Below are 21091 nucleotides of genomic sequence, written 5' to 3' on the forward strand. Positions count from 1 at the left end.
TGAATACAATGATAACGCTAAAGGACAGAGCTGGTCAGCTACTGACTGACCGTACAGAACAGCTTAAGCGATGGACTGAACATTTTAAACAACTTTTCCGAGTTTCAAATGTTAGAGAGCAACAAAACCAGCAGCGTATGACGCCTACAGTTCGTCGAATTAATCGCGTCAACTCGGAGGCACCATCGCTTAATGAAATTGCAGCAGCCATCAAGAGTATGAAATCCAATAGAGCGCCAGGGATAGACTGTATTTCAGCCGAAATGCTTAAAGCTGACCCATCTTTGTCAGCCCAGATGTTGCATCAGCTTTTCAGCAATATGTGGGAAACCGCAACTTTTCCGGTGTACTGGATGCAGGGCATATTGGTCAAAGTCCCTAGGAAAGGAGATCTAACTGAATGCGGTAACTGGCGTGGCATCACGTTGCTCTGTATTACTCTCAAAGTACTCTGTAAGGCAATCCTCAACCGGATCCAGGAGAAGATCGACGTACTCTCCGGCGGCAGCAAGCTAGGTTCCGTGCTGGCCGATCATGTATAGACCGTATCACAACGCTCCGCATTATATTAGAGCTGATCAACGATTTCCAGGATTATCTTGTACTGGTGTTCGTTGACTTCGAAAAGGCGTTCCACCGACTCAACCACGAAAACATCTGGGACGTACTTAGGCGTAGAGGAGTTCCAGATAAGCTAGTCCATCTCATCGAGGCTCAGTACGAGGCGTTCACGTGCAAGGTTTTGCACGACGGCGTCTTGTCCGACCCCATAAGGGTTACTGCTGGCGTGAGACCGGGCTGCATTTTACCACCGCTTCTGTTTCTTATCGTTATGGATGAGATATTAGTTGGAGCAATTGACAGTAGACCAAATCGAGGATTGCCTTGGAATCCTCTAACGATGGAGCAGCTAAATGACCTCGACCTAGCCGACATTGTCTTGCTCGCACAACGCCGAAATGATGTGCAGAGCAAGTTACATGACCTCTCCGAGAGCTCCCAGGCAGCAGATCTCACAGTCAATGTAGTAAAAACTAAGTCTATGGTAGTGAACACTGACAATTTTACCAACTTCACAGACGCTTTTCAACATCTTGGTAGCCAGACAACGCCTGATGATGGTACCAAGACTGATACAGCCACCCGGATCAGCAAGGCCAGGGGTGCCCTTAAGGAAAAGAGCAAACGAGATCTGCACAGAAGCACAAATGATTGCCGATTGTGTAACATTTCGCCGAATACCATTTCGCGGATGATCATTACGCGGAATATAAAGAATACCACTACCGTCTGAACTGAAAGAAGAAATATGATAAAAAGAAAAATATTAACTAACTGCCACCTCGACAGTCGACACACAGAACATGGGCATACAGAAGAATTCAAGAAAACCTGCGCGATCGTCATGTTAACTGTTCAACATATAATTAGGTTCTGGGCGGAGTTCAAGGGACCACAATGCACTTCTAATAACCCAACAAGCGTGCGAAAGGCATTGAGCGACAATTTTGAGCGGATCGATGATACTATTTGTTCCTCAAAGATTGCAACGTACTCGACCAAATTTAAATTAAGTGCTCCAGTAGAATAACAATTATAATTTCAAACTTCAAAAAGGGGCAACCAGCCGCATGTTGAAAGCCTCTGAAGCAAAAAATCTAATCTAAACAATGTTTAGATGTTTAGTAAACATAGAAGTTAACCGTAGAGCAGGAAACAGGTTTATACTTACATATATGAGGGAGGTTGCAAGGATAAAGCTTATCATAACCTTAGCCAATCGGTCTGCTGAAGAATAATAGAGCCGCCGGAAAGGACCGACTCCCGGCAGAACTCTACAAAAATGGCCAAGAACCGCTAGCAACGGCACTTCACTGGCTGATTTCGAGGATTTGGGAAGAAGACAAACTACCGGAGGAGTGGATGGAAGGCGTAGTTTGTCCATCTACAAAAAGGGCGACCGGCTAAACTGCTGTAACTACCGCGGCATTACGCTGGTCAACGCCGCCTACAAGGTGCTCTCCCAGATTTTGTTGCGTCGTCTATATAGTCTCCCCAATAGCAAGAGAATTCGTAGGGCATTATCGGGCGGACTTTATGGGGGCCCGTGCTACTACGGATCAAATTTTTACTCTCCTACAAATCCCCCAGAAATGTCGAGAGTACAACGTGCCCACGCATCATGTTTTCGTGGATTTCAGAGCAGCTTACGATACCGTTGAACGCGAACAGCTATGGCAGATAATGCACGACTACGGCTTTCCGGACAAACTGACGCGGCTGATCAAAGCTACTCTGGAACGAGTGATGTGCTACGTGCGCGTTTCGGGGACACTCTCAAGTCCTTTCGAATCTCGCAGAGGGTTACGTCAAGGAAATGGACTGTCCTGTATGTTATTCAATATCGCTATTGAAGGTGTGTTCCGGCGAGCGGGCATTGAAACGGGAGGAACGATCTTCAGCAAAAGTAGCCAACTCCTAGCCTTTGCAGACGACCTCGACATCATTGCCAGAAACCGTGGGACGGCGGAAGCAATCTACGCCAGACTTAAAACGAAGGCTAGGAGGAAAGGGTTACAAATTATGGCGTCGAAAACCAAATATACAGTAGGAAGAGGCTCCCGAGAAAGTAACGTTAGCCTCCCACGGACAGTGACTATTAACGGCGATGAACTGGAAGTGGTTGATGAGTTCCTATATTTGGGATCTCTAGTCACCGCTGACAATAATACGAGTAAGGAGATCCAGCGACGCATTCAAGCTGGAAATCGAGCCTACTTTTCCCTCCGCAAGACGCTTCGATCCAGGAGCATACGCCTCCGCACAAAACAAACAAGTAACTTTGCTTACGGAAGACATACGTGCACTTGCCGTCTTTGAACGAAAGGTGTTGCGGACTTTTTTGGAGGAGTACAAATGGGCAGCGGAGAGTGGCGCAGGCGTATGAATCACGAGCTACAGGCGCTGCTTGGAGAGATTCCCATCGTACACCTGGCGAAAGTTGGGAGACTACGGTGGGCCGGCCACGTCGCAAGGATGCCGGACGACTGTGTAGTGAAATCCGTTCTCTTCAAGAACCCCACCGGCACCAGGAATAGAGGGGCTCAACGTGCTAGATGGCTCGACCAGGTTGAAGCCGACTTGCGTGTGTCGAGACGCGCAACGAATTGACGAGGAGTAGCCCAGGACCGAGTACAATGGAGAGGAATTCTTGATACGCTAAGAGCCACCCCGGCGCTGGTAGCTTTTCAGTTGTTGGAACTTAAGTGGAGGCAGATGTAGATAATTTTGAAGTTGTGATGCGCCAGTCGACAACTTGTATGTCTGAACAGCAAGTGTCAAAGGCGACACTGAAGAATAGTAACCCAAGATCCGCAAAAAGTATGTGATAAATCACTATAAAAAACACTTCCTTCTAATAAAGTCGAAATGAAAATTTCAAGTAATAAAAAACAAGAATAACTAAATAACTAGATTGAATAAAAAAAAAGGAAATGAAAATCGCACAGTTTGAATAAATGGCTTCAAAAATGTTTATTTTTTAAACAAATTCTTTGTCGATTAACTAGCAACTTACACCTGAATGTGTGTATTTAAAGGAACATTTTTTCATTAAAATTAACAATTCATATACACTGAACTAAATCTTACTTGGACGGAGTTGTTACTAATCTAATTCTGCTATTGAATCCAGCACTTCACCGTAGTGCACAATCGACAAACCCATCCGCAGCCGCCAGAGTATTTTCATCGTTTTCAACAAGCGGTATCTTGTCGTCGTGATGCATCTTATACTTGTGGTACAAATAGTAGCAGCCAATTCCGATCGCCGTAAAACACAACAGCACTGCAAACGTCACGAATCCATTGCGCAGCGAATGATCCTCTGGCGATTCCTCTTGCGGTACCACCTGGGCGAAATACCAATCGGTGAATGGACCAGGACCGGCCAGCGATACGGCCTGCGCTCGTACGGCATATTCGCCCACCGTTAGGTTTCGAAATGTGTAACTATGTCCGGCACGCTCGTGTTGCAATCGGGTGATGCATTCATATCGAAAAATCGGAATGGGTATATTGAACGACTTAATTTCAACATTGAACGCAACGGTAGCACCGTTTGCCAGTTCAGGCTCGCGAAACTCGACGTTTATGGCGTTCCAATCGAACTGAACCGATCCGTTAGGTTGCTTGCTAACCGTCAAATCAAACTGACCTGCCGTGGGGGATGGTTCCGTTCGATCGGAATATATACTGTAGGGACTACAGTAATTGAAGTCCTTCGCGCTGCAGGCAAACAGCTGGAATGTATAGTAGGTGTACGGTAATAGATTCGAAACAGTAAAGTCCTTGTTATCGGCGTGGAAGTTATGGAAATAGATGCGATTTCTCAGATTCTCGGTTTCACGTTTTCTTCGACCTTTCGATAACATTAGATTGGAAGGTAACGAGTCAGTTAAAAAGCTGTACATTTTTTCTTGGAATCCGTCAGTGAATTCATCCTGGGATGTACTTTCTTCTGGAGTTAAATGTACAGAGCGCTTTTTCCTCATGAACATATCATCATCGATATCGGAAAGGTCTGGAACATCTTGAAGTATTCCGTCCTCCGAGCAGCATATCTCGGCTGTGCACGTATCTGTGTTATCCGTAGTTTCCCTGATACTCCTAATTGGGTGAATGCAATAATTGCGCTGATCTAGGAGAGTAATATCATCCGGTTGAATGAAAACGTCTACATGGAAACGTTGAACGAGATTGGCTTCCGATTTCAAAATCTTCCAGGAAAATGTTATGGAATGTTCGGTTTTACGAACTGTGTAAACCTTCAGTGGAGGTGTTGGTCTGGCTATTTTCGTCGTGAAATAGTGCACGTCCGATTTTCCAATTCTACGTTCGGTGATGTTGTGGCTGTTATCTGCTATATAAGTTTTGATGTAGTACGCGTATCGAGTGAGAGGTTTCAAACCTGTCAGGTTGTAGGACAGTAAATTTCCTACAACTTTCGTTTCCCTTAAACGGACCAGTTTCGATTGCCAACTATACTCCGAGCAAACGTCCCGACCATCATAAGGGGAACGTTCCTTCAGCGACGGGGTAAAATAAATAACATACCCCACTAACTGCTGCAGAGGAGCCGTATTGTACTTCGTCCAATAAATCGTTGCGTTCCTACTTGATAGAACTTCAGATTTGACTGTTATACTAACTACATTACAGGATTGCATAAACCCATTGGAATCAACGTTAATTAAATCGTTCGTATTATTATACACTGTGATCTTTTTCAAAAGTTCGATTTGGGAAACACAGAGCAACGGATTGTACACAAAATACATACTACCGCTCAGTAGCTTTAACGACGTTTTGTATTCGTAATTCCACAGGCGTTGCAGATTGGAATTCTCGTAAACCATAAGCGAATAATTACTGTGTCCCAATTCCAGCTGTCCGTGAATAGTTTCAAGATTTTCGAAAAACTCCAACGACGGCAGAGCATTCGAACGGTAAACCTTCAGATAGCCCATGATTTCCTCAATTCGACCGAGCATGTTCCTTAGCTCACCCATCAAATTCGGATGATCCTCGACCATTCGTATCTGCAGTGTTCCGTTGATGATCGTGCATCCCTCCAGCCGCTCCGCATCAACCAGATGCATTACCTGCATGCCTTCGCAAATCTTCGGACATCGATCCCTGCAAGGGTAGCAGGTGTGATTGGAGAAATCCGCATCCACCCGGTTGACGTTGGTTGCACTGTAACCCGCGGGACACTCGGCGACGCATTCCCCGTTGTACTCCAGCCCACCGCGGGAAACGCACTTTTGCTTACTGATGCACCGTTGCGTTTCGTGAAATAGAACTCTGTGAAAGAAATGATAAAATTCGTTGCGGATATTTTCAAAGAAAGCTTTCCTCGAGAAACCTGGTGTGATTTTACATGCATTCGTGAAGGGTTGTTTGATGTTTTCGAATTAATTGTGACAATTGTGACCCTATCTCCTCGTAGTGCCAGCCGGAATACAAGCGACCTTAGCGGAAATTGAGTAACCAACCCCGATGACATCGGGCCGATGTAAACTAAGGTCGTATACCGACAGGGAAGGAGGCACTCATGCGAATGCTTGTGCTTGAATGCGGTTAGGTAACCCGCGAGTTGCCGAGAACTACGCGCGTGTGCTGGATGAAGCTTTCTACCTTCTTCTGTGGACACGGTTGGGCGTCAATGAGGCCGCATCTTCGGTGCTAGGTGAACAAACTTCGAGTGCACGAAATAGTTGGTTTGACGGGGAATGCTAATTCCTAAACTGAATGATGAGGAGGAAAGAGCGTTTCTCTCTCCTCTTTTTGTCAATATTTTTGTTTTTGTTTATGCTTTCCTGGTTTTGCTTAAAATGACGTCGAAACAAGAAGCATTTTGATAGCGTGTTGTACACTTCTACGAACTGCCACAGAAATCTCGGCAAGAAGTATACGGTACAACATTTAAAAAGCGAATATGTTGCGGCTTCGACTGTTTACCATATCCTATGATGCCCAACAACTATTCGCAAGCAAGGTAGTGGAAGACCAGCCAAAATTATGGACGCAGAAGGACATCGTTCTCTTTCTCGTTTCTTCAACCACAAGCCCTCTGGTTTGGCTATCAACTAAGATGCACCAGACGAATGTTTGAAGAAAATTTTGATCCCGTTTCTACAAAAACATCATGCAGATAGGCAATACGTGCTTTGGCCAGATAGAGCAGCATTACGCCAAAAAACACCATTTTTACCCAAGAACCACGACCCGAAAAATCTGTCTCAGTGTGCCCAATCGAAGATTTCTTCGGGATTTTGAGTTCCTTGGTGTACAAAAATAACTGGAGAGTCACGAATTGCAAACAGTTGATTGGTAGAATTAAGGGATGCATTTCGCAAAGTTGACATGACGGCCGTAGAACGCTCCTGTTCGGACATCAAACGGAAGCTTCGCCGAACAGCCGATAACGGACCCTTTTCAAATGTACACTAATTTTTTTTCAACAATAGATAATGTATCTTTGATTTCGGTAAATTAGACGGTAAATCTTCATGTATCTTTATCTGAAAAAAATTGAGAAAAAAATTCCAAAATTTTAGTTGTCACCCGTTAGGAGGGAAACGAGTGCGAGGTGATCGACAGGTGGAAGCAGTTCTTCGATCAGCATATCAACAACGATATAACAGAAGGAGACGAAACGGAAGTTAACCTACGAGCGCCTGAAACGATAACAGTGAACCGGCTCCCGATCTCGAAGAGATCCGACGAGAAATCGATCAACTGAAGAGTAATAGAGCCACCGGAAAGGACCGTCTCCAGGCAGAACTCTACAAACATGGTTAAGAACCTCTACCAACGGCACTTCACTGGATAACTTCAAGGAATTGGGAGCAGGAAGTGTGATTTGTCCCATCTATAAAAAGGGCGAACGACCCGGTTACTGTAATTACCGCGGCATTACCCTGATCAACGCCACCTACAAGGCGCTCTCCCAGTTCCCAGATTTTGTTATGTCATCTACCCCAAAAGCAAGAGAATTCGTAAGGCAGTACCAGGTGGGCTTTATAGGAGCCCGTGCTAGTACGGACCAAATTTTCACTCTCCTACAAATCCTCCAGAAATTTCGGGAGTACAAAGTACCCCGCATCATGTTTTCCTAGATTTCAGGGCAGCATACTATACAGTTGAGGGCGAACAGTTATGACGGATAATGCATGAGAACAGTGTTCCAGACAAACTGACACGGCTGATCAAAGCTACCCTGGAGCAAGTGCTGTGCTACATGCGTGTTTCGGAGGCACTTTTGAATCTTTTTGTTTCGCACAAAGGGTTGCGGCAAGCATTGTAACGGAAGAAACCATTTTCGGCACCAGTAGCCAACTCCTAGCCTTCGACATCATTTTTACTAGAAACCTTGGGACAGCGGAGGTAATCTACACCAGGCTAAAAACGGGGCCTAGAATGTACGGTATATATCGTATAATATATAGCAGAAAGAGGCTCCAGTGAAAATAGCGGTAACTATTGACGGCGATGAACTGGAAGTGGTTGATAAGCTCACCGGTTCAGTAAGGAGATTCAACGACGCACTAAAATTAGAAGTCGAAGCCTCCCAGGTGTTGCGGACTTTTGGATTTTTGGCGGAGTACAAACGGAAAGCGAAGAGTGGCGCAGGTGTATGAACCACGAGCGGCAGGCACTACTTGTTGAGATTGCCATCGTACACCTGACAAAAGTTGGGAGACTACGAACCGGACACTGTGGCCACTTACCAAGGATGCCGAATGACTGTGCAGCCAAACCCGCTTTCTTCAAGAACTCCACCGGCACCAGGAATAGAGGGGCCCAACGTGCTGGATGGATAGACCAGATTGAAGCCAACTTGCGTGTGTCAAATGCTCAAGCCATTGGAGACGAGCAGCCCAGAACCGAGTACAGTGGGGAGGAACAAGAGAAGACCCCAACGGCGGAAATAAAACGTTCTGACCATGCCGCAGTCAGTGCGGGTGGAAGAAGTCCCAATTAGTACGAGCGGGCACGAACAAGCGGGCCGAAGGGGATCCGCAAGAGGGTTGATGAGCTGACAGGACAACCCGACCTGCTGCGCAAAGTTAAGGCGGTACCTTCACTGCAAGAGCCCGGGGTTAACGTGGTTCAAACTTTTCGAAATGCTATTCGAGCTAAAAAAAAGGACCCAACTATCTAGAGTTCGAAATTTTATGGGGTGGAGAAAATGTTCCGAGGTGAGGTGGGACAAATCAAAGCCCTGTCGTAGTGTACTTTGCATACCTAGAAACGCCAACGACGGTTGGGCAGCGGCAGAAAATTGTGGATGCGTCGGCCGAAAATTTCGGTCGAGATGCGACAAAGAAGGAGGATGTTTTCATCTGGTTTTCCTAAAAACGATAGAACGTGCTGGCCTCTAGGTGTCTTGACGGGATTTGGAATACATACTTCCACTACGTGCGGTCGATGTTAGACTGCTACAGATATAACAATGTTCTTTTTGTACCAAACCCATTGAGCTCGCCGGAACTTTGCCCAATCGAGAAGCAATGAAGTAGCAACCTAACTGTAATATTGTAGTTTAGTTCCTGAAATTTTGTAGAAAGTCCAACTAGAAACGAGTGCAGTCTTTATGATCCTATCCAGTTCTAATGAAATTATAATTTGATGAGCAATTTACATGTCATGCAAAATGTTTCAACAGGACCAGAACTTACTTTCCTGAAAGGCACTTTTCTACGCAACGCCTGCCATCCTTCGGACCGCGACAGACTCGGCAACCGGTGTCCTTCTTGCTGGTGCATCCACCAATGCATTGCGCGTCGCATTTGATTGAACCTGATGGGTGCGAGTAAAGAATTTGATTAAAATCAAACACACAATACTAGGCAAAAGGGGTTCATGCAACCTTTTAGTGAGGTGCAATCTTGCAATGTGCTAGCTTTTGTCCATGCGTGTGCATTAAACTGCTTGCAGTTTCATCGTCGATACCTGTAAAGTCATAGCCAGTGTGAAACTTTTGACAGCTTTGGCTGCCCCAGCAAAACTTTCGCGGACAGCCCCGGCACACTTCCGCCTTGTTGCACACGGCTGCCGGTTTATCGAAGCGATTCTGATCACGGGTTTTGTTCGTCATGTGTGTTATGCTAGCCCAATCTATCTGAAAATTGTAATACGAAAACTGCATTGATAATACACGTTTGGAATTTGGGAATTGAATTACCGTATCGGTGTGGCACAGCTGAGGACAGTACTGCGTGTAAACGAAGCCCCGCTGAATAGCAAGCAAGCTCTTCAGTCCGATCTGCGGTTGTATGTCGATGTTAAACGGTACAAACAAACTGAATACTGAATACAAACCTCCTGCAGTTGGGGCAAATCGTAGAAAATCAGTGCATAGTTTCCGATCAGCTCCTGGCCGCGAATCATCATCAGGTTTGGGAATAGATCTCGCAGCGAAATCAGATTGAAAACACGAAAGAATAGCACGAATCCTGTGACCTCTCTGTGGGAGTGCGGGATAGAACCAAAAATAAAGGGCAGATTTTCTTTTTCTAATAAGCGGGAACCCTCGGGATCAGTAATATTGTTAATTGATATATTTTTCTCTCTCTCTGTCTGTCTCTCTCTCTCTATAACGGATTGGTTTACTAACTTCTTGTAGGTGGAACGCGTTCGGTTCTGTCATGATTCTCTGTACACACAAAATATATAAAGTAGTCTACTTTCTAGGTTTTGTATTCCTACACAAAGGGGTATAAACAGTTATAAAGTTCAGCTGTTTGTATATGGTGAAAATACAGTTGTTCAATAATTTATGCTGATATCTGCCTGCGTTTTGGCAACAATTTTATCTAAGACAATAGATTCGAGTGGACCTTTGTGACAAGTAAAAACAATTACTAAGTAGTAGTTTATCATACAGTTTCGTGGTTGGTGTATGTTTTTAGTAGTGTAAAGTATCACATTTATACCTTAGAGTAACATGAATTGATGAAGAGTGTTATGTTTGATACAAAAGAGAGGAAATAATCAAATATTTGCGTGTCAAGTCAGATCTTAAATTTGTATGTTTTAGAATCTAAAAATATGTGGAATTCCTGCTCGTGGCGTAAGTCTCTTACTGTTACAAATCCAATTGTCTTGTAAAAGTGGAAAGTATATTGTCATTTATTCTAACGAAATCATGCGTATAAAAATAAACGCAAAACACACTATTTTACGGTACTTAGACTTATGTATTACCTCAGATTTGGAAATTGAAACTTGGCAAACTCCTGCTGCGGGACTCGTTCAATCAAAACTAACTGTAGAAAGCCGGTAATAACGGTACAATTTTTTATCAAACGCAGCCGTTCCAGATTGTTTCGAATATCCACGTTTTTGCAGAAGCGATCATCGTCGTCTGCGTATTCATCAACGGTATTGTTTTGCGGTTGTTCTGCCATGACCGAGCCGCGGTCACGCCGAGAACTGTTTGGTATTATGAGTGGCATCGTGATCAAAACTATCACATACATGTGGCTACCCAGGACGCACATTCGCATTATGAGATTAGGCTTCTAATAACTTTTATCTAGCTAAACTTGGATATATGATTCCGTTAAATTTGTTTGTTTTTGATTATTCAATCACTTGCGTTGTGATGCGTTTCGCATCTTGCTAATATGTTTACACCGCGAAAAACCAACACTAGATTTCACTTTAATTATAAATCTGCTTTTTACACGTGTTTACTACACTACTGTTCTATACAGACGCATTGGCCGTTGGCATGATGTGTGAAATTGTACCAGCAAAGGACACAAAAATATGCTTTCCGTGTGTCACAAAGGCTACGACTCAACTGGCGAGATCCGAGCATCATCCATAGAGGTGCGCCCGGCTGGCCATCATCATTGTCACCGTTTCGTTGCTGCCTTTCTTGTTCTTAAATGAATCGAGAAGCAATTACCTACACGTCGAACCTAATACTATCAGCTGCTACCACATGTCTACACTCTAGCAGCAGCAGCAACTTTAATTGAATTAAACTTGTCGCCCCCTGCGATTCATCGATCTTGATGCAAGCCAAGCAAGCGAACGAGCGGCGACACTCTTTTTGCAGCCCTTTTCAAAAAGTTTAACGGTTAAATTTGTAGTTTGAGGAACGAATTTGAATCCGATTGTGAGCAGTATTGAATTTTTTTATGGGAAATTAAAAATTACCAGAATTAGAAAAACTTGCAGATAATACAATCTATCAGTTGAATCTTGCAATCAATTTCACACACGCAAACCAGAAATGCCAAAGCAAATGAACCGCATTTACATATTTACAAGCCCAACCTCGGAGTTCCTAGCGTAAACAAAATACCGGCATAATCATTTGATTTTTCGTTTTCGACACAGAAAAAAACACAAAATCCTGACTACAAACACATAACTACTGTCGATTGTCTAGCATTGCAGTACACAGTCTGGGATGACACGATTTGCTCATATCACTGAGTAGTAATAATAATAATCCTATGGTACATATTTACCAATATACGACACCCCACTGAAACTTGTAACCTTGTAAATATCTTCACCTAATATGTAATATTTATACTAAAATTAGCTTTCTGTCTTTTGTTTTTCATACATATCGGAAAACCTTTCTTTTCACCTTATACAATAGATAGATTCTTAAACAAGTTGAAAACAAAAATCCTAATAAACTGACTCACACACTTTGATGGGTTACTAAGAAGGGGTTTTGATGGGATCTACACACAATCCCGCGCACTGCCCCGGGTTCGTACGTGTTCTAAAATCTAGGTCCCCGTGGTCTAGAGATATGATTGTGAAACTGCGAAGTGTACTGATTATAGGGGGGTGGTCGCGCTGTAAAATTGTCAAAACAAACAAACATAATAGAATGAATATACAGATGAAAACAGTATAATCGGTCGCATTCGATGTCGGCGGTCGTGTTCTAGGACGACTGTACTACATACTATGTTGGATTGGATGTTATGAGTCAAACAGTTACATACTAGAAGCTACATACTAAGCCGATGTTATACTACGCTCTCGGTTGGCCTGCACATTTGGCATCGGAGTTTGGTTGTCTTTGCTTGGTGGTAGGTTAAGGAAGACGCTTTGGTATCGTAGATAGACGTTGCAGTAGCTGCAAATGGATTGAGGCACTCGTTCGGATCCACACTACGAGCTGTTCTAGCCACAATGCGATAGCGATAGTGAAACGTAGTAGTACCAATAGTAGCAGTAGCAGTAGTAGTAGTAGGTAATAGCAATAGTGGTAGTAGTAATAATAGTAATGATATTGCTAGTGGCTATTTTTGGTAGTTTACCAGCACCTCGGGATTCGGAAATTCGGAAGATTTGTTCTACGCTCAATTACTCCACACTACAAAACTACAAGCAAAATTATGTGTTAGTTAATACTTATTTGAGATTTACGCCAACTGAATGTACCGCTGTGTTGAAACAACAGATTGTGATATGATTGCCGATTGTTTGAATAATTGCAGTAGAATAATTCGTAACCTACCGTTACAAAGTAGTAAAATACTCAATGTCATAACTCCAGATCCCATTCATTCTGGCCAGCATGTGCTAAAGCATATAGTTTGATTAAAATTCAGAATGAAGAATCTGATCAAAATGGTTTTGATCAGAATGTACAATTGATGCGAATATAAGTTCTCCAAAATGAAACGTGCCTCTAACTGGTAGAAATCAACTAGGACTGCAGTCCTTGAACTTCTAAAAATTCTCTCAAATTTGTTTGTAAAGTACAAGGCGTAACTATGAAACTTGTCGCATTTCTTTCGAGCCTTTAAAAAATCTGAACAACCCACAAGTGCGACATTTGCTATATAGAAAACTCAAATAGCAAGAGAAGTTTTGCTCCTACTTACTGGCCACGTGCACCAGTCCAGCAGAACAAAGGTATGGAATCAGAGATCTCCACTATCGACGGTTGCCCGTCATGTCTGTCGCACGTCGCCAGGATAGGTTCTCGTCAACAGCGCGAATGTCGTTAGCTAAGTATAGCCGCCAGGAGCCTCTAGATCTGCCTGTTCTACGTTGTCGCTGCTTTTCCCTAGGTATGTCCGATCCACTTTCACGGTAATAATACGCAGCCCTGTTTCACACCAGCAGTAACCCTCATAGGGCCGCATGAGACGCCTCAGATCTTTTCGTGATTGAGTCGTTCAAACGCTTTTTCAAAACCAACGAACACCAGCAGAAGAGAGTTGCGGAATTCGTTGATCTGCTCCACTATAATGCGCGGTGTTGTTATGTGGTCTACACATGATCGGCCTGTATGGAAACCACCTTGCAGCCAGCGGAGTGCAGCGTCGATATTCTCCAGGATCCGGTTAAGAATCACCTTACAGAGTACTTTAATGCAGAGCCACGTGGTACCACTATTTTGAGGACTTTGCTATGCATTCAGTCCACCGGAAAAGTTGTGGTTTCAACTGAACTGCCAAAGATAGGTCAGCTTCAAGCATCTCGGCTGAAACACAGTCTATCCGTGGCGCTCTGTTACATTTCATACTTTTGATTGCGACCTGAATTTCATCCAGTGATGATACTTCAGAGTTGACGCGATTAATGCGACGAACTATTGATTGTCGCAATGCGCTGCTGGTTTTGCTGGTCTCTGACATTTGAAAATCGAAAGAGTTGTTCAACATATTCAGTCCATCGCTTAAGTTGTTCTGTACGGTCAAATAGTAATTAACTAGCTCTGTCCTTTAGCGGCATCTTACTATTCATCCTGGCAAAACTAAGGCGGCGAAAAATATCGCACAGCAAACGGATATCACCATTGACGACGGTGGTTTCCCCTTCTTCGACTAGGGAGTTGATCCAGGCTCTCTTGCCAAGCCCACAAACTTGTTTAACAGCCCACTCCAGTTCGGCGTATCGTGTAAGAGCAGCTGTCTCAACTGCTCTAGTTCGCGTTCGGTCAATGCCGGCTTTTGCCTCTCTCCGAAATTCACTCCCTCCCGAGGTTGCCAACAGGTTTTCCCGAAAATCTGGAGAACACGAATAAAAGTGTCTGGCAAAAATCTGGTGGTCAATTAGTCCGATGGGGAGGCGTTGTGTGTGTGTGTGTGTGTGTTACAATCCATCGCCCGCTGACCGGCAGCGCTTTTATGTAAAAAAATTACTTGCATCCACAAGTTGGTTTCTGTAAATGCAAATAATTTTAGTCCTGGAGATGGAAGGTGATAGCTCTATTGTTCATCCAGCGACCCATTTCTAGAATGCCTGGATATACACGTACATTCCGAGGTCGCCTTCATAAACAATCAGCCCCGCATGGATATTTTCACATATCCATACTTCCAGAATAATTTTCATTATTATGGCACGTATTTAGTTAAACAAAGTCATAATTGCTAAATTCTTCTAGACCAATTTAATTTTGAAGCACAAAAGCATAATTTCTACCGTAGCGCCAACTACATGTCAAATGAAACCACTATTCGTCAATAAATATCGAAAATAATTTTCGATAATTGGCATCTGAAAGAATTTTATTGGGGTTTATCAGGTTTGTTTTGTTTCTATGACATGTGTTTGGAAACCACTTTAACTTTGAAAATGTATACTTATCTCTTGCCAATCGACATGATCAGCATACTACAGGAAAGCAGCAAACTCTAAACTGTACACTCGCGCAAACTGCATCAATAAATACTATGATTTAACACTGCAAACTTCTAGAAAAACAGAGCGTTCGAATGAAAACAAACAACCGGCACCGTGCTCCCAGAATTTTTCAATTAGTCCGATGGGGAGGCGTTTTCCTAAAAAAAATCTTGCTCGTTTTGCTCACCGTAGATGCAAAATTTCGTCCAAAATTAGAAGTGATGACCTTTTTGCAAGACAGTGGATCGGAAATCTGGCACATTGCCAAATATCTGGAAGATTTCGAACTTTGTCTGTTTGTCTGGCGCGCATTCAAAAATCTGGCAAAATCCAGATTTATCTGGCATACTGGCAACCGTGCTCCCTCCGCCTACTGCGCACTGGCCGAGATGTCGCAAGTAAGCTGAGAGTATTGTCTATAACCGTCTATCGAACCAAAAGCAGAGCCAGACTGTCGACGTACAACTTACTTATGACAAGGTAGTTACTTCAAATCATCATGGTAATAAATAAAACAAAATGACCATAGCTCGACCCCGGAAGCCGGGCACGACGATGCTGTCGAGGGTAGAACGACAATCCCGTCAGGAGTATAATACGGCAACCGAAAAGGGAAAAGTGGCAGACATTTTAAAGTATAAAACTGTTGATGCTTGCTAGAGTCTGATGTGGTCTGTATCTGTTGCTTAAAAAGTGTCAATTCATTACAACAGCTGGTAAACGGCTGGGTAATGCGTATCATCGGTGCCTTGCGCACTGGGCATAAAATAGACCTCAAAGCGGTCCATAGCCTCTTACCCAGTAAGTCCTATTCCTACCTCCTCGTGGTAACAGCCGGGATACGAGCAACCTCGGTGGAGTTCGGGTAACCATCCCCGGTGGAAACCAAGGTCGTATGCTGACAGGGGGGAAGGCTCCTTCAAGCTATGTTGCCAACTGGCGATACTGTGGGGTTGGTCGCGGGCTTTGCAAGCCTGAACCACTAAAAACTCACAACAATGAACTCCGTCAGTAATAATAACTCTAATCGAAAGAATCGGCAAAGACCCAGGCAACGAAAACGGACTAACGATTGGAAATTAGGAACATGGAATTGTCGGTATCTAGATTTCCTCGGCAGTACCCACGTGCTTTCTAAAGAAATGAAGAGTCGCAAATTCGAAATCGTAGCGCTGCAGGAGGTATGCTGGAAAGGCACGATGGTACGTACGTATAGAGATGGTCATACCAGACGGTTCAGCGCAAACCCGCAAACGATCGAAAACGGCCTAAGACTTGTCGACTTCGCCGCCTCCAAAAACATGGCCATACGTAGTACTTTCTTCCAGCATAACCTCTACCATCGGTACACCTGGAGATCACCCAACTAGACGGAATCACAAATCGACCACGTGCTGATAGATGGTCGACACTTTTCAGACATTATCGTCGTCAGAACCTACCCGGGCGCTAGCATTCGGATCATTACCTAGTGATGGTAGTGATGGACCTTGATACGCGTTATCTTTCGAAACCGCGCTACCGGAAGAGGGTGAGCTGGATGAAGCCCCTCTTGAGAACTGTTGGAATGCCGTAAAAACAGCCATTACCAGCGCAGCGGAGAACTTCCTAGGCCATGTGGCACCGAATCGACGTTACGAATGGTTTGACGAGGAGTACCAGCAGATACTGGATAAGAAAAACGCAGCGCTAGTATAAATGCTACGTAGAGTCATCCGTCAGAATGTGAAGCGATACAAACAGAGGCAGAGACAGCAAACCCGACTCTTTCAGGAGGAGAAGGAGCGTAAAGAACTCGAGCAGCTGTACCACTTTCAAGACCCAAGGAAGTTCTATCAGAGACTCAACACGAATCTCGCAAAGGCTTTGTGCCGCGGACCTAAATGTGCAGAGATAAAGATGAAGGTATCTTGACTGACGACCGTGCGGTGATCGAAAGGTGGAAGCAGCACTACGATGAACACCTGAATGGCGTGCAGGCGGAAGACCATGATAGTGAAGGAAGTGACCTCTTTGGCGTAGCAAGCAAAGGAGATGTGCCACCCCCATCGATAAGGGAAGTTAAGGAAGCCATATAGCGGCTGAAAAACAACAAAGCAGTGGGAAAGGATAGCATTGGAGCGGAACTTATTAAAATGGGCATGGACAAGTTGGCCAGCTGTTTGTATCAATTAATTTTCAACATTTGGGATACGGAACAACTACCGGAGGAGTGGAAAGACGTAGTTATTGGCTCTATCTACAGGAAAGATGCTAAGCTGGATTGTGAGAATTACCGAGCGATCACTATCCTGAATGCCACCTACAAAGTGCTGTCCCAAGTCATCTTCCATCGACTATCACCAATAGCAAATAGAGTTGTGGGAAGTTATCATGCCGGCTTCATGGAGGGTCGGTCTACAACGGACCAAATCTTCGCACTGCGGCAGATCCTCCAAAAGTGCCACGAATTTCGAATCCATCGAGGCATCACTTGTTCGTCGATTTCAAAGCTGCATATGATAGTGTAAACAGACAAGAGCTATGGAAAATTTTGGACGAAAATGGCTTTCCGGGTAAGCTTACTAGATTTATCATGGCAATGATGGATGGGATCCAGTGCTGTGTGAGAATTTCGGGTGGATTGTCAGGCCCACTCGAATCTCCCAGGGGACTTCGACAAGGAGATGACCTTTCCTGCTTGCTATTCAACATTACACTTGAAGGTGTTATAAGACGAGCGGCGATAGAAATGCGGGACATGATTTTCAATAAATTCAGTCAATTTATCTACTTTGCTGACGATGTGGATGCTGTCGGCAGAACATTTGAGGCGGTAGAAGATCAGTACACCAGACTGCGAAGCGCAGAAGATTGGGTTGAAGATAATTACGTCTAAAACGAAATATAACGAAACGAAATATAACGAGGTAGTCGATGAGTTCGTATACCTTGGCTCACTGGCAACATAGGACAACAATACTAGCTGTCCCCTAAGCCTAAGATTAAAAGGCGTATTATCAGCGGAAATCGGTCCTACTACGGACTCCACAATCACTTGCGGTCGGCCAATCTGAGCCCTGGTACAAGGTGCACACTGTACAAAACACTAATTAGACCGATTGTCCTCTACGGGAACGAAACGCGGACAAGACGTTGGGCAAGACATTTTGATAGAATGCCGGTCGACTATCCTGGCTTTCGCACTAATGGCTTTCGCATCGAATCCGAAGGAACAAGACGAAGAGAGGCACAGCGAGTAAGGTGGCAAGATCAGGTAGAACAAGATCTGACGAGCACTCCCTACCAGGACGGTTGTTACAAAATAGTAGTTGTGGTAACCGAATTATGATTAATTTCAGTCGTAATCCGGTTGCTTCAACTAAATGTAACTAAAGTGTGCTACTTGGTAGAGATGGTCGGGTATGAAAATTTAAATACCCGAACCCGACCCGTACCCGATTAAGAAAAAAATTAAAAGCCCGTACCCGACCCGAACCCGCAAGTTTATTATTTTTGATACCCGAACCCGACCGCAACCCGTCGGGTACGGGATGGGCCCGGGTACCCGACCATCTTTTGTGTTAAATGTGGTCAATAGAGATACCCGACCCGACCCGTACCCGGTTTCAAAAACAAAAATTAAGAACCCGTACCCGACCCGAACCCGCAAATTATTTTTTTTCAATACCCGAACCCGACCCGAACCCGGCGGGTACGGGTACGGGTGCGGGTTTCGGGCAAATTTTCCGCTACCCGACCATCTCTACTACTTGGGCTGGGTGCCCACGGAACTGGAGACCAGCTGTCATTAACTGAAATAGATAGAGAAATTATGCTACGCAGGCCTTGTCTTATGACAAGGCCAATTAAGTAAGTAAGTTAGTAACCTCTTCAGAACATACAAAATATATGAAGAATAATTGAATCGTTTGTTTGAGAAACCTCACAATCATTTTTCATGAATTTTTGACAGTTTTGAATCCTCGGTGATTCCTACATCTTCTCTGAAATTCTGGAAAAAAGGTTTGTTCCAGAAACCCCTTTTAGTTGGGGGTTTGAAAATATTTCGAGAAAATCAGTAATATTTAATTTTAGTTTAATTTTGTGACTGACTTTTCCGTTTATTATAATTATGAATTCTACAGTTTTGACATTAATAGATACATCTTTGGTGCATTTTTTTTTCAATGTATTATCCACCAACAGTTTAATCACCCAGTTGCATTTACACACACTTTGCTATGCATGGTATTGGAAAATGCTTTTTTTTGACAAAAAATTTTGGAAAAATATCTTTTGACATCAATAATTTAAGAGAAGGTTTAATTTTCGAGAAATTTGAAAACCACGACCAGCCGTTTTATAACGTCAAGTTTGTGCGTTATCCACTGCGAATACTAAGATGTATAAATTTTATTATGCAATTCTTGTGGTCGGATCCTCACGTATTACGCTATCGGATGTTGTGCTGGTTCAGTTTTTACCTCATATATCATAAACTGATCCAGACAGTTGAACGTTTAACGTGTTTCCGACCTCGTCTGGAATCCCACAAGGTAATCTTTTGGTACCATTGATCTTGCTGCTGTACTTCAATGATGTCAACCGCGTACCTTACGGTCCACGCTTATGCTTTGCCGCCGTTTAGCTCCAAGGTGGATGCAATTGGTCTTCAACGAGAGCTGGATATTTTTACGTGTTGGCGCAACTTAAACAGCATGTTTGTCAATCCCGAAAAATACTCTAATTTTCTGATATCCAACTCTTTACACGAAGCTCAAACCCGATTGTCAAAACAAAAAATCAAGGAAGACGAACTTAGCTGTGAAGCATTTCAAAACTAAAACGTGTGTCATAAATAGATATTTTTATTTGGCTTCATTCCATCTTATAGACATAAAGATCTCTTAACAACAGTAAAATCTTTCATGTGAGTTTGTTTATATATATATCATCAATCATTGTGAGAAGTTAGTATGTCTTTCTAGGTTACAAATATGAAACACGTATATATCGTATAAATATATAATATTAAATTTTCCGACTGGTCATTTTGCACTTCAGAGTGGAATTCTTGGCTCAATTCAAGGGCGTTTGCTACGTCCAGATATCCTAAACTAGAAATGTTTAAATTTTGATTACATCGTTCCAGTATTGGTCATTGATGTCATAGGATAGAGTGAGTATACAGTTGTATAATATTTGTGTGTGTTTGTGTAACATTCACTTTTGGTAATGACTACAGTCATATAGTACCTAAATATTTTGGATGTATTAACAGACAAACTATCGGATATGCACGATTCCTTATTAATTAACAAACATAAATGAACACATTACAAAACTCTTTCGTTTTTACTTTTGGTATTTTTTGGTAATCATAAAAGATAACACATGAGACCCATTATAACCTTAATAAAACGCAGACACAGAAAAAAAAGTTCGATCAATTATGGTTACGAAAACGACAATAATTATCTTCTGCTAGCCCAAAGTAACTCAATTAGACAACTGTTGTGACATACCCTAATCAATCCGAGGAATCCAAATATTGTATTTTTTTCTTTCATCTACTTTATTTACTGATACTCTGTGTTACTGACATCTTTCATCACCATCCGACAAATAAAACTGCCACTCATTTATTGCGAATAAACACACCGTAGGAAAACTACCATCTTTGCCTTTGCTCGGTTGTCAGTCTTGGAATGGACAAATGCATGTTTAGGGCACTTAATTATCTAGTCTTTTCAATAGTACTTCTTGTTCTGGAAATGTGTCAACATTCAACGATTGCTTCCGTTCCGATTTTTAATGCTTTAAAAGTTGGGAAAAATATACCTAGGCGGCAAGTAAAACGTCCTTATGTGTCAACATTTTATGTGTAGATACAACATCCATATTTTTAGTATCGACAGCAATA

The 21091-nt window shown here is 43.3% G+C and overlaps 2 protein-coding genes across 4 annotated transcripts in view; both read right to left on the minus strand.

Annotated features, from left to right (window-relative positions):
- Window positions 1–3655: 3655 nt before the first annotated feature.
- On the minus strand, window positions 3656–11092 carry LOC128743839 (insulin-like growth factor 1 receptor). The gene is made up of 6 exons (XM_053840520.1): window positions 10774–11092; window positions 9889–10033; window positions 9752–9832; window positions 9520–9688; window positions 9246–9366; window positions 3656–5865 (listed from the first exon to the last, which is right to left on the minus strand). Exons 1-6 carry the CDS (start codon window positions 11073–11075, stop codon window positions 3699–3701), a joined length of 2985 nt encoding a protein of 994 aa, XP_053696495.1. The 5' UTR covers window positions 11076–11092; the 3' UTR covers window positions 3656–3698.
- A 1741-nt stretch (window positions 11093–12833) lies between these two features.
- Window positions 12834–21091, minus strand: part of LOC128743838 (rap guanine nucleotide exchange factor 2) — a 60289-nt gene continuing 52031 nt past the window's right edge. For all 3 annotated transcript variants that reach the window (XM_053840518.1, XM_053840519.1, XM_053840517.1), the window contains exon 7: window positions 12834–12930. In XM_053840518.1, coding sequence (XP_053696493.1) covers window positions 12923–12930 — 8 coding nt within the window. In that variant the 3' untranslated portion in view covers window positions 12834–12922. The remainder of the gene's footprint in view (window positions 12931–21091) is intronic.

The sequence above is a fragment of the Sabethes cyaneus genome, chromosome 3, assembly GCF_943734655.1.
Source record: "Sabethes cyaneus chromosome 3, idSabCyanKW18_F2, whole genome shotgun sequence".
NCBI classification, from domain to species: domain Eukaryota; kingdom Metazoa; phylum Arthropoda; class Insecta; order Diptera; family Culicidae; genus Sabethes; species Sabethes cyaneus.

Coding starts and splice junctions, on each gene's coding strand:
- LOC128743839 (XM_053840520.1), bottom strand. CDS start 11,075: ATGCGAATGTGCGTCCTGGGTAGCCACATGTATGTGATAGTTTTGATC. Junction 9,833..9,888: donor ATTTGCCCCAACTGCAGGAG/GTTTGTATTCAG, acceptor ATACAACCGCAG/ATCGGACTGAAGAGCTTGCT. Junction 5,866..9,245: donor GAAAAGTGCCTTTCAGGAAA/GTAAGTTCTGGT, acceptor TTTCTTTCACAG/AGTTCTATTTCACGAAACGC.